This window comes from Diachasmimorpha longicaudata, chromosome 8 (genome assembly GCF_034640455.1).
Source record: "Diachasmimorpha longicaudata isolate KC_UGA_2023 chromosome 8, iyDiaLong2, whole genome shotgun sequence".
Taxonomy (NCBI): Eukaryota; Metazoa; Arthropoda; class Insecta; order Hymenoptera; family Braconidae; genus Diachasmimorpha; species Diachasmimorpha longicaudata.
This window is the reverse complement of record NC_087232.1, coordinates 7,479,947-7,491,290: the sequence shown is the minus strand read 5'-3', so window position 1 is coordinate 7,491,290 and position 11,344 is coordinate 7,479,947. Positions and strand designations below refer to the sequence as shown.

General features: G+C 40.9%; 5 protein-coding genes across 6 annotated transcripts; 3 read left to right on the top strand and 2 right to left on the bottom strand.

The window, feature by feature from the left end:
• The first annotated feature begins 91 nt into the window (after positions 1 to 91).
• LOC135165085 (uncharacterized) lies at positions 92 to 1,366 on the top strand. Its single transcript, XM_064126034.1, has 4 exons — positions 92 to 357; positions 477 to 551; positions 655 to 788; positions 1,008 to 1,366. The coding sequence occupies exons 1-4, from the start codon at positions 334 to 336 to the stop codon at positions 1,297 to 1,299; spliced, it is 525 nt and encodes a 174-aa protein (XP_063982104.1). The 5' UTR covers positions 92 to 333; the 3' UTR covers positions 1,300 to 1,366.
• A 51-nt stretch (positions 1,367 to 1,417) lies between these two features.
• On the bottom strand, positions 1,418 to 6,490 carry Frtz (fritz). Of its 2 annotated transcripts, none has more exons than XM_064125988.1 (13): positions 6,353 to 6,490; positions 6,119 to 6,248; positions 5,649 to 6,020; positions 5,483 to 5,583; positions 4,821 to 4,935; positions 4,537 to 4,746; positions 4,151 to 4,425; positions 3,790 to 3,998; positions 3,389 to 3,682; positions 2,614 to 3,291; positions 1,873 to 2,468; positions 1,648 to 1,780; positions 1,418 to 1,559 (listed from the first exon to the last, which is right to left on the bottom strand). In XM_064125988.1, the coding sequence occupies exons 1-13, from the start codon at positions 6,433 to 6,435 to the stop codon at positions 1,471 to 1,473; spliced, it is 3,285 nt and encodes a 1,094-aa protein (XP_063982058.1). In that variant the 5' UTR covers positions 6,436 to 6,490; the 3' UTR covers positions 1,418 to 1,470. The 2 variants fall into 2 exon arrangements, with proteins under 2 accessions (XP_063982058.1, XP_063982059.1); XM_064125989.1 differs by having other exon boundaries at positions 1,419 to 1,556.
• LOC135165087 (protein Flattop) lies at positions 4,742 to 5,772 on the top strand. Its single transcript, XM_064126037.1, has 2 exons — positions 4,742 to 5,247; positions 5,333 to 5,772. Exons 1-2 carry the CDS (start codon positions 5,053 to 5,055, stop codon positions 5,495 to 5,497), a joined length of 360 nt encoding a protein of 119 aa, XP_063982107.1. The 5' UTR covers positions 4,742 to 5,052; the 3' UTR covers positions 5,498 to 5,772.
• A 229-nt stretch (positions 6,491 to 6,719) lies between the features above and the next one.
• LOC135165064 (gamma-tubulin complex component 4) lies at positions 6,720 to 9,546 on the top strand. The gene is made up of 5 exons (XM_064125998.1): positions 6,720 to 6,861; positions 7,094 to 7,829; positions 8,003 to 8,461; positions 8,638 to 9,038; positions 9,122 to 9,546. The coding sequence occupies exons 1-5, from the start codon at positions 6,793 to 6,795 to the stop codon at positions 9,371 to 9,373; spliced, it is 1,917 nt and encodes a 638-aa protein (XP_063982068.1). The 5' UTR covers positions 6,720 to 6,792; the 3' UTR covers positions 9,374 to 9,546.
• LOC135165083 (osteoclast-stimulating factor 1-like) lies at positions 9,385 to 10,985 on the bottom strand. Its single transcript, XM_064126032.1, has 5 exons — positions 10,730 to 10,985; positions 10,510 to 10,556; positions 10,330 to 10,447; positions 9,953 to 10,164; positions 9,385 to 9,777 (listed from the first exon to the last, which is right to left on the bottom strand). Exons 1-5 carry the CDS (start codon positions 10,788 to 10,790, stop codon positions 9,547 to 9,549), a joined length of 669 nt encoding a protein of 222 aa, XP_063982102.1. The 5' UTR covers positions 10,791 to 10,985; the 3' UTR covers positions 9,385 to 9,546.
• Between the last annotated feature and the right edge of the window lie 359 nt (positions 10,986 to 11,344).

The window sequence follows — 11,344 nt, the reverse complement described above, 5'->3', positions numbered from 1 at the left end:
TTCCGCTTGTGGTACAAAGAGGTCGCTACTAGCTTCGACCATAAACAAAATGGCGTAGGAGACCAACTCATGTACATGGTTGACCTATACTGCCATATATGTATATATATATTGTTATATCGTGCGTTTCCTAAAGATGTGGAGTCTCAAAAAATCTTATCTGTGGTATCTGGACTATACCCCCACCCTGTTTGTCCCTGTGACCACGTGATCTGCTTCATTGTGCCAGAGATGGTGTTATTATTATAAAATAGGATTTTTAAACGGAATTTTTTCGTGAATTCGTGATTGTTTGATATTAGTGGAAGTGTGAGAGGAGTCCAGAAGGAGAAAATGACTGGAGGTCTTTTGAAAAAGGTGATCTGATGTTTTTATTGAGAGAAAATTGAAAGTACTGGAGGCTAACCTCATTTATCGAGGTGTTTTTGAATTGTTTATTTATTTGAGGATCTTCATGAACGAGAGTTTGTCAACAGGTGATAGAGTCCAGGGGACTGATGTCTGGAATCATCTCCAGGTGCTACAGTCTGTGGACACCTGATTACCTAGACGTGAGTGTTCCATTATTTCGTAATTCTTTATTGTTTACAAATGAAATAATGTTGTTAACGTCCCTGTTTATTCATTTTATTTTATGTTTCACTGTATTTTCAGGCAATGAAACCAAAAATTCCCCAGTATCCTGTTGTGACGATCAGGATGAGGGGATACGATTTTCCGATTCTAGAGAATTATCAGAAATTGGCGCATATTATCGCCGTTAATATGGATTTCGAGGTCGATAATAGGTGATGTACAAAAATTAATATTTTAATTATTGTTATTTAGAGAAGATGGGAAAGAAATCATGAGAGGCACACAAATTAGCAGAGCAACCAAAACTCCATGGCTTAGTTTTTTAAATATTCCTGACACCATCATATCTATGGAAAAATTCCATAAAACATTTGTAGCTCATGAAATTCTCCAGTAATAGTTGATAGAAAATTATCTTGTTATCATCGCAGTTATGCATTTCCCGCCAAAGACTCAAAAATCCTGAGATTCAAACCTCGATCGACTGTCGCCGAGGCAGAATACACCCTCCACTTCTACGAGAGAAACCTCATCATCAGTGACTTGTCATCCCCAAAATTTCCAGTTTACGTTAGAATGCTGGAGGCCGCCCTTCCTGAGGGTGTCACCCTGAACGTCCAGGAGTGGTCGGCCCACAGAGAAGAATTGCGCTTCGTCCCAGACAAACAATTAATGGACTTGAAATCAGAGCTTCAGACCATGCAGAGGCCCAAAAAATCATGAACTTAAGTAGAAATAGAAAAACATAATTTATAAAATTCAGAGGTTGATTAAAAATTCTGAAAATTTATTGATTTTCATCTGAACAGTATAAAAAATATCTGCGATAATCTCTCATTTTTGGACGGAATTCGATAATGATAAATCATTGACCATAATTCGGTAATTGAGGGTTTACAAAAGTCCGAAGTGAACGACTTTGATTTTCGCTGTTTCCTCGGTCTTCACGGGTTCTTTCGGTTTCTCCTCACCCCCAGGGTCTTCTGAAATTGAAATTAGGTCTATATATTCCACTATATTAATGAGAGCATGAAAATTAGATTTCCTTCAAAATTTTTTGGGGTTCCATACTTGAGAGGGGCTGGAAATCCTTCAGGTAGTCTTCGTTTCCCAGACAGAGGGGAAGACTCTCTGCTAACTCTCTCTTGGGGTCCATGGGATGGAGTTTAGTCACTGGACGCTGCAGGGGTCTATAACCCTGTCCCTAAATCAAGTCGTATATTGTGCAATATCGAAATTAGTTAAAGGCGGGTTCACTATTTTAATTTTTTTCATAAAATAGAAACCTCAACTTACACTGCCGGGCACTAGGATATGTGTCACAGTGTTGGAAAATTTGACCTTTGGCCTCTCCCCGAAGCCCTCCAGCCCCCTGGCCCCCACCACAGGAAGGGGTGGGACATTGGAGTTGCCATCAGCTCTCGTTCTCCTCTCAATTTTCTCCCCTCTAGCCCTCTCTTTGAGATACCCCCCGAAGATCTGGCCCTCAGTCCTCCGGAGGTCCTCGCAACTCCCGGTAAACATGGCCTCATCCCCGAGGTCGTAATTAAATCTGTAGGTTCCACTTCCCCCAAAATTGTTTCTTCCCCTGTTCTGAAGAATCGCAGAGACTGACGACTGGGTCTGCACTCCTCGAGTGCTCCTCGTTGAGAACCTCATGAGTTCGTTGATGTCCGAGAGGCCAGGGGTGCTCCTGGAGATGGGGAGGTTTTTCATGGGGAGGCTGCTGAGGTAATTCGCGAGGGATGAGGTCATCTCTGGAGGTGGGGGCACCTCAATACTTGTGGTACTTGTGTCCTTCTCGGAGTGATCATCGTCCTCAGGGGTCCCCTCCTCTGGGTCTTCGTCGTTGAAGGAGGTTGATACGAGGTTTTCAGAGTTGAAGAGGTGCACTGATTCGGAAAAATTATAATATGCTTTATTCCTGATAATTTATTTGCAATTACCATCATCCGGACAGAAAAAACCCTTTATTTACTGGAAAATAATATTAAAAAATCTCGTTCGATATTAATTCATAAAATGTTTCATCCGTACCTGACTCTTGAGATTTCTGCGGACTTTTTGATTCTTCCTCTTCAGTTATGGTAGGGTGGGGAATGCTTGAGGAGCAATTATCCTCAGAAATGAAGGATGTACTCGTGAGGTTGGTGTCAATGCTCATGAAGGAGTACTCAATAGAATTGGGAATATCCACAGACCTGACCTCCTCCATTTTCGCCCCAGTCTTATCAGTCTCCTGAGACTCAGATGTCAAGAACCGATCGTTAGAGAATGCTCTCCGAAATGTGGGCTCTCTGAGGCACTGAAGCTCACTGATTTTCAGATTCCCAAAGGATGTGGACATCTTGGGAAAATGATTTTTGCTCTGAGGAGCAAAGGAAGTCGACATCCTCGAGAAAGTGTTTTTGTTCGGAGTGACGGTTGTGGGATTGATTTCTCGGAATTTGTAATCGAAGGGTTTCGAGAGAATGTTGAGGTATTTCTTGGGTGAGGGAGGGTCGTTGAAGGAGGTAGAGATCTGGGGCACTGGAGTGAAAGACCCTGAGGTGATTATTGGGAGAGGAGGAATTTGAGACAGACTTGGGGTTTTTGTGAATTTTCTTGGTCTTCTGCGGGGGGAGTCACTGCCACTCTCTTCCGTGTAAGATTCACTGTCATTGTCACTGGGGGAGTCTGAGCAAAGGGAGCAGGATGGCCTTGAGCAAGTGGAATCTGTGAGTAGATTGAAGTTAATTTGACGGGGGAAATTTACCTGATTTTTCATCATTACGATGTACAAAGAATAATCAAAAACAAAATGTCTACTCACGTGAACTCGCACAACTATTCGATCTGCTCAGGACGAGCTCCGCCTTTTCCTTGGCAGCCCGCGCCATCTCAACATCATTGACCACAAGCGCATAGTAATGAATATCCATAAACAAATCGTGATCATTCAGGTCGATCGCCAACCTGAAGGCCTTCTCGAATAATTTGTAACGCATTAAGTGGTGGAAAAACCTTCTTGTGAGGTCCTTGATCTCGTCCCCGTATTCGTCCTCAACAGCTTGGCTTATTGGACGCACTGGAACGTGAAAACCCCCCAGTGCATCCTGAATCAGGCCTGCAATTAAATTTTCAATAACTGACCTATTGATTGACTCTCTACATCGATATTTTTTACAATTCCTGAAATTCTGAATCATGAAACCCATTTTTGCCTTCACTCACTCTCACGTTCCGGCACCAGAGGAAGTTTGAAGAGATGATTTAGGATTTGATTCAACGAGTGCATACAAATCCTGGGATGACTGTCCCAGTTCATGGAGAGGAGAAGAGAAGTGGCACGATCTGGTGAACATAAGCTGAGGTATTTGAAGACTAGAACGTCCCCAGTTAAATTACTGCCTCCCACGATTCTCATGACACCCAGAGGACCCCTGGAAGTCACATGACCGACTCCAGTGATTTTTTTGCATTATTAATAATAATCATAGCAATAATACTGGTATAATAGGATTAATAATAATGTTACTATTTAATCGTATAAATTGTCAAAAACAAATTCTCAGGAATGAAATTATTTTGTTACCTCTCAAACGACAGAAAAAGAAGGGAGTCTCTATTTTTGTATCGATCGTTGTAATAAATCTCATCATCGAGTTTTTTACACCAGGATATTTGCAGGAGTGCAGGCTGACTCCTGAAGTACGACGTTAGATCGAGTATGCTCGATTGCGTCGACTCTTCATTCAACATTTGGGTTTTAATGCAGGTGAGGGAAATGTCGTAGTGTTGACATTGTCCCCTCTCGTTTCCCACTGTGAATATGAAACTGTCACTGTGCCAAGACGCCAATGTTGGTATCTGAATGTTAAATTTCATTCATTTTTAGGAACTAGGAGTTCTCGTGAGACGATGAAAAATAGTTTTGAATTTTAGACAGATATTTTGAGGCATAAAAAACAGGTCGCTTACAAATCCCGCTTTCACACTTGCGTTAGTCCCCTTTGTGTGATCATGGAGGGTGATGGACCCGTCAATACAACAGAGCAGGAGCATGTCCTGATTTGGTGAAAATCGGGAACAACTTGTGTGGGTGGGGAGGGGAATCGAGACAACTTCAATCCTTTGTAGTTTATCTTGTTGGGATACTTGATACGTTTGCCATTCGATTGTAACTTCCCCCTGGAAACATCCCAGAATTATTGAGGAAAATGTCCATTCGATTTCCTGAATTAAATTAATCTAATTAGAAATACCTTTCGTGACACCTTCTGCTCGACAGAATGCAAAACATTTTCCTGTCTCGAGTTGAATATAACGCACAGGGGATCGAATTCAGTCTTGATATAGCACAGTAATTCGAACTTGACACTGAAATGCAAATTGATTATTTAGTGGAGTTCGATCTCCATAACAACGTAAACATCGCCGGACGAATGTCTAAATTGAAGAGGTAAATTCCGGAGAAGAATTGAAAAATTAAGAGAAATGTCCCAGCACTGGCATGGACACTGGACTGACGATACCTTCAAGCCCAGGAGACTGTGCAACTGGCAGGTGCCAAACTGGCATCCCAAATGGCCTGCCAGGCACTGTAGGATTACGAAGGTTCAGGTTGACGATTCTGGGAGGTTCTTGCCAGGCGTTAGAAGGCCTCAGTCTTCTCCATGGGGAAATTTTAAGGTGAGTTCCGATTTAAACAAATTTTTAGTCCTTTTTTTAATTATTGCTTTGCGAATAAGAGGTGAAAATGGGCTTAAAAAATTAGGGAACATGGGATTTGCCTTTGAAGATCACCAGGCAGACAGCAACCGAACTATCATCACCACCAAAATACCAATTCGATAAATGGGAGGCACATTTGAGGAAGAATCGAGTAGATTGCGAAAGGCCAAGAGGAACGAAGGGTAAAACTCACCCCCTGAGACGATAGAGATGAACGTTTGCTCGGTCGTGTTCCTTCATCGCTGGACTCCATGGGTAGACCTCGTTGCTCGTCGATTTCCACCAGATTAAGACCTGTGGAATCAATGCGTCAAAAAATATCTATCAAAGGACTATGCATGACTTTAACTTGGTCTTACTAAATCGCCAGTTCGATTAACTCGAATTTTCTTTTCAATTCTCCTTCCACTGGGTCCAGACAGCTCCACAATTACTAGTTTAGGCTCCAACTTGCTAATCTTCTCGAAACCCTGTCTCTTAGACTTTGTAAAGTGTAAAATTGTGACTTGACTGTCGTTCTGAGTGCAAACTAAATTCTCCCTTGTGATGACAGCGTCTGAGAGATGGTCTGGGACCTTTCCCACCAGGTACTTATCGAAACCGATTCTATCAATGTCGCCAGTTGGAATTTTTATCTGAATAAAGATCAATAAGCCTGTGTTGAGCATCAATTCTAGGGCATTCTGGTCGTGCCACACGGAGTAGATTATCGAGTGATCCCTCAATTGTTCCTGTAATCAGTGTTTTCAATTTTTTTCACATATATACAAATGTTAATTATTGTATAACTTTTTTAGAATCCAAATTTTATAATTTTCTGGGAGAATACCTCCAAATATTTCAGTCCATCCTTTAATTTTTTCCCTTTTTTATTGACTGGAGTATGAATAATACCCCGATTGTTACAGTAAGATCTCTTCCCCTCATTATAAAAACCATCAGTTTTTCTGTCATTGTACCTAAGTGATAAATAAATGAAGGAAAAATTTTAAAAATAATTATTAAAAAATATAAGATGAATTTATTCCACTTATAACTGTCACTTGTCCATTGAACTCAGTACCTAAATGCTCCAAAATCGGTGTCCTTGATATCAATATTATCATCGCAACTCCACAGCTTGATATCACTCAACAAAGCGAACATAATTAATCCCTCATCTATCTTAAATCTAATAAAACAATTCGATCTTCACAACTTATATCTACAGGTGCATTTTTGTTGTCAACAGAACCCCCTGGAGGTTATGTTTGTACACAACAGGTGTTTGTGAAGTGAGCAATGTCTGTTTGGTACTGAAAATCGGAAAACCCTCATAACCTACCCTGAAAACTAAAACCCTCTGTTTTTACTCGATGTCTAATGATCTTCCCTCAACAAATAAGTGTGAAGTAATCGAAATTCTCTTTCGGAAACTCGGAAAAAGCTCCTAAGAATGTGAATCAAACTTTTCTCTGAGATTTTGTAAGTCAACAGACTTGGAGGTTAAATAATTCCAGGAAGATGTTGCACGAGCTTTTGTTATCCCTCTGGGGATGCTCAACGAGTCTTGAAAAAATTGTCGAGACTGACGTAAGTGAAAAAACCATTAAATTCAACGAGAACCCGATCAATTAGTCGATTAAGAGAGACTTTGATAACTAGAGATCAGCAGAGTGAAATTTAAAGAAATAAATCTTGTCAAAGATATTGATCCAGAGCTTTAAGAGAGCCCTGATTTTAGACTTCGATAATGCCTTTTAAATTATCATCTCCCCAAATTTGTTTTCAAATCTGAAACAAAGGAATTTTTCATTTTCTCTAGTCTGTCCTCCTGGACAAGTACTTTCATCCAGGGGAACGAGGCTTAATAAAAAAGATCCTCCACATCTCGTCGTACTACAAAACAATCCAAGCTTTCATAAAAACCTACTCCTCGACAAACGATTTGGAAAATGCAAATGAAAGCGATACCCTTCCCCAGGGTGTCTATCTCCAGGCATTCTGCGATGGTCTGCACAAGTCCCTCGAGCCCTTTCGCGACGAAATCGTTGACCTGGAGAGAACCATCCTTCACAATGCCCACACCCCCGCCACCACTATCCTCTCGAGGGTGGAGAACTTCGAGTACCTCTTCGTCCTCCTCAACTCGATAATCCGTCGCATTAAGACCCAGAGGACCCACGGCACGTGCCTGCTACAGTGCATCCACGAGCACATGCACACGGGTATTCCCGAGGTCAGGACCGCCCTCCAAAAAATTTTGCACTGTGTGCATGCGGTGTTCTATAAACAGCTAACGAGTTGGCTGCTGTATGGGCAGCTCGAGGATGTCCACAGTGAATTTTTCATCAGGAGGACAAAGAATACTCATGAAAGTTTGCTGCTGGTGGACAGCAAGAATAACTCTGGTCAGAGGACGAAGAAGGGCGATGACATGTGGAATTACGATATTGCGGTGGAGATGCTGCCTTCTTACATCACTCCGGGCCTTGGGAACAAAATTTTGAGCATTGGACAGACGATTATCATCTTTGGAAATGATCCTAGGCAGGATAAAGGTGAGGAGGACTACATAGTTATGAATTTTCAATGATTTTTTTTGCAAACAAACTATGCAAAATATATGAAAATAAAAAATATTTCAAGAAATGGGAAGTTCACACATATAAAAATATATACTCGTCTGCATAGCAGTTTTCTCTTCCATCAATTTATTTTCTCCTTTCTCTAGACTACAAAATGAGAACAGAAATATCTAAAAATCCAGTCTGGGGTGAGAAAGAGCACGAATATTTCGGAAAGCTCCAGAATCTCCAGACGAAGCCTGTCTTCAACGTGATAGAGTTTGAAAGAACGATAGACGAGCTGAAGAAATGCGTGACGAGGCTTTTGTGGCAAGTCGCAGTGGACGATGCCCAGTTGCTCCAGCAAATGAAATTGATCAAGGACTTCTACCTCATCGGCAGAGGAGATCTGTTTCTAGACTTCATCAAACTTACTTCTCACATTCTCAGCAAACCACCAACCAGCCACACCTCGAGAGACGTCAACCTGGCCTTCCAGATGACGATGAGGCGCGTCATGCTGCAGGATGAGAGTGCAGTTGACAGCTTCAATTTTATGCTGCCATCACCCAAGGCTGAGGGAAGCGGTGGGCAGGGTCAGCAGAAGGACAGAGAGGATCCCATTGGTAGTTCATTTAATAACTAGTTTATGAATTACACAATAAATGAAGAAATGTTTGATTCATTAGTTTCTTCGAACAAATGTGTTTGATTCTCCAATAGGATGCTCATTAGCTTATTGATATATTATTGTTGATTAATTCGGCTCCATTAATTGGCTCATAATGAATTAATTCCACAGATAAGTTGGGGTGGGGCATGATAGTCTTACAGTACCGAGTGGTCTGGCCTCTGCAGCTCCTCTTCAGCCCCAAAGCCCTTGACAATTACAACACAATCTTCAGATTTCTTCTGCGGGTCAAGAAGACCCAGATCAACCTGTGGAGTTTGTGGACAGAGCAGACACGAACGAAAAACATCGACATTGGAGTCCTCCAGTTTCGAAACAATCTCATTTTCATTCTCGATAATCTGCAGTACTACCTCCAGGTGGATGTCCTCGAGAGTCAATACACAGTTATGGAGAACTGCATGAAAAATACGGAGAATTTTGAGGATGTCCAGAAGGCACATTCAGTCTTCCTGGCGAATATCATGTCACAGACATTCTTACTGGGCAATACTGAGGAGCATAGCAATCCAGTAAGTTTAGAGGATGTGTAATCCTTCGGGAGTATCTTGAAAATTGATGGTTTGCTCAAACTAAAAACAAATTGCATCCTCAGGTAAATGGACTCCTTCGTCTTCTCCTGCGGCTCTGCGACGACTTTATCCTCCAGGCCTCGATGTGGGAGGTGACAAACCTCCTCAGCACTGAAAAAGAGGAGCTGAAAATGCTGACAGACACATTGTCGAGTCTCATGAACGTTCTAATACAGACACTGAATAAAGTTCGTGCCCAACCCAGTGGTAAACATCTTGCCCAACTACTTCTTCGTCTCGACTTCAATCGCTGGTTCAGCCAGCAGATTCAATAATTCAATCGTCATAACCGTAAAAATACAGTATTTATTGTGGATATTGTTCAACAAGTTCTATAAAAGATATTAAATACTCGATTGACGATCGGAAAACACTCAACACTCAGTTATTCATTTGGTTGATTGTACTTCGTTTTGGCTGTTAATAAATAGGAGATTCTTGTCACTAATCAATCACTGTCGTCATTGTAGTCCTCAGCATTGTATCCGTAATCCCTATCGCAATTCCGCTGACTCATTTGGATGGAGTTGATGATTGCTGGGTCTGTCGTCAACTCCTCAGCTAGTAATTTGTCGTTGTTCCTCAGGGCTGGAGTCGCCCCTGAGTCCAGGAGGAGATTCACTACGTCTAGGTGGTTATGGGCTGATGCTACGTGCAATGGAGAATCTCCCATTTTGTTCTGAAATTTTAATGACCTCATTCCATGAAGTTGTTCCATTCAATCGGAATTAGCAGGATGACTCATTTGACCAGAACTCAGTGAATAAAATAATTAAAACGACTTTGACATGAATAACACTCGAAAAATAAAAAATGGATGGCAATTCCTCGCAAAAAATATGGACATCACTTACTTGAGCATTGATTCCAGTGTTATGCAGAGTTAGAAGGTGTCTCACACAGTCAAGGTGGCCTGTACGTGCTGCCCAGTAGAGAGGAGTATTGCCAGCAGAATCCAAGCCTGTTGGAGACACCCCCTGCCTCAGACACTCGAGGAGAAATGAGATGTTCCCTCGTCTGGCTGCTTCATGGAGGGGTAACTCCACTTGCTCCATTTGCTCTTCAACTGTTGGTATTATTTTTTCAAAAATATCCCTGGATTAAATTATTTCTCATACGTCAGAAATACGTCAGAAAAATTTATAAACCCCATTCCTCTCCTACCCTACCCCACAGTCTCTCACCGAATTCCTTCAATAAATTAATAATTAGTAATGGTTACAGTATTCACCATAATTAGAGGGTATCAACCCCTCCTTCTCCCCACACTTTGCCTTCCACCAGTTTGGATCTGTGTCAAGATCGTGAACATACAGCAACTGACCTTCCTCGAAAGACAGCTCATCTGCCTGTAGATGAACGAAATCCCTCAATTAATAATCCCCAAGTGATTCTAAAATCATTAGCTTACATGTTGAGCTGTGTAATTGTACAGTGCTCTCACAACTTTGACTTTTCCTGGAGAAAACAAACACAGAATGCTGTTATCGACATGTTGACCACAAAAACTAGGTTAGGAATTAGTCAATCTTTGATTGTCTTTGAACAATTCTAGTGGAACGTCCCTTGATTAATTATTAGTCCATCGGATTGTAAATCACAGGTTAATGACAATTTTTTTCAGTGAATACCTGGCCTTCTGACTGGCTTAGGAGGCTGGGGAGGCTTTGTGGACGTCTTTCCTGTCGCCATTATGACTCAAAACTGATTCAAAACTTCTTATCAGTCATTATTCGTGATAAGCCCTTTAACGCTTTCCCATACTTCCTAATTTGTAATGTTTACGTTACGAAGAGAAATTAAGAAGATGAAATGAATATTTTAACTGCTGAATAAAAACCCAATCCTTTACCAACCATCAAGTAAAATACCTTCAATTGAAGAAGATATAATGTTTAACAAAAAACATTTGTATTTTTTAATTTTAAAATGAAAAAAATCAAAGAAAAATAGCTTTGAAATTTCTTCCTTTGGATATTCCCCCCTGTGACCCCCTCCTGTAGCCAGGGTCAGAAATTTATTGTTTGATTTGAAATTTATCTTAAAACCTCACAAAAAAGCCTAAAAATATGAAAAACAAACTTAAAGCTTTTGAGGTTATTAAATAAATAGTCCGACAATATGAATTCTTTATTTTTATTAGTAAGTAATATTAAAATCTTTACATACTTCTTACTCATTTCTCGTTATAATGGATAAACTGATAGAACTTTTTCATCAAAACTCGTACTTGCTCACTCACTCGC

Bases quoted from the DNA above. Each gene is read 5' to 3' on its own strand.
- LOC135165064 (XM_064125998.1), top strand. From the start codon at position 6,793: ATGTTGCACGAGCTTTTGTTATCCCTCTGGGGATGCTCAACGAGTCTT. The intron at 6,862-7,093 runs GTAAGTGAAAAA...CATTTTCTCTAG, and splicing joins AAAAAATTGTCGAGACTGAC to TCTGTCCTCCTGGACAAGTA. The intron at 7,830-8,002 runs GTGAGGAGGACT...TCCTTTCTCTAG, and splicing joins TGATCCTAGGCAGGATAAAG to ACTACAAAATGAGAACAGAA.
- LOC135165087 (XM_064126037.1), top strand. From the start codon at position 5,053: ATGTCCCAGCACTGGCATGGACACTGGACTGACGATACCTTCAAGCCC. The intron at 5,248-5,332 runs GTGAGTTCCGAT...TTAAAAAATTAG, and splicing joins CTCCATGGGGAAATTTTAAG to GGAACATGGGATTTGCCTTT.
- LOC135165085 (XM_064126034.1), top strand. From the start codon at position 334: ATGACTGGAGGTCTTTTGAAAAAG. The intron at 552-654 runs GTGAGTGTTCCA...CTGTATTTTCAG, and splicing joins GGACACCTGATTACCTAGAC to GCAATGAAACCAAAAATTCC. The intron at 789-1,007 runs GTGATGTACAAA...TTATCATCGCAG, and splicing joins GATTTCGAGGTCGATAATAG to TTATGCATTTCCCGCCAAAG.
- Frtz (XM_064125988.1), bottom strand. From the start codon at position 6,435: ATGTTCGCTTTGTTGAGTGATATCAAGCTGTGGAGTTGCGATGATAAT. The intron at 3,683-3,789 runs GTGAGTGAAGGC...ATTTAATTGCAG, and splicing joins TCTGGTGCCGGAACGTGAGA to GCCTGATTCAGGATGCACTG. The intron at 1,560-1,647 runs GTATGGAACCCC...TTTCAATTTCAG, and splicing joins GGATTTCCAGCCCCTCTCAA to AAGACCCTGGGGGTGAGGAG.
- LOC135165083 (XM_064126032.1), bottom strand. From the start codon at position 10,790: ATGGCGACAGGAAAGACGTCCACAAAGCCTCCCCAGCCTCCTAAGCCA. The intron at 10,557-10,729 runs GTATTCACTGAA...TGTTTTCTCCAG, and splicing joins TAAGCCAGTCAGAAGGCCAG to GAAAAGTCAAAGTTGTGAGA. The intron at 9,778-9,952 runs GTAAGTGATGTC...TTAAAATTTCAG, and splicing joins ACACTGGAATCAATGCTCAA to AACAAAATGGGAGATTCTCC.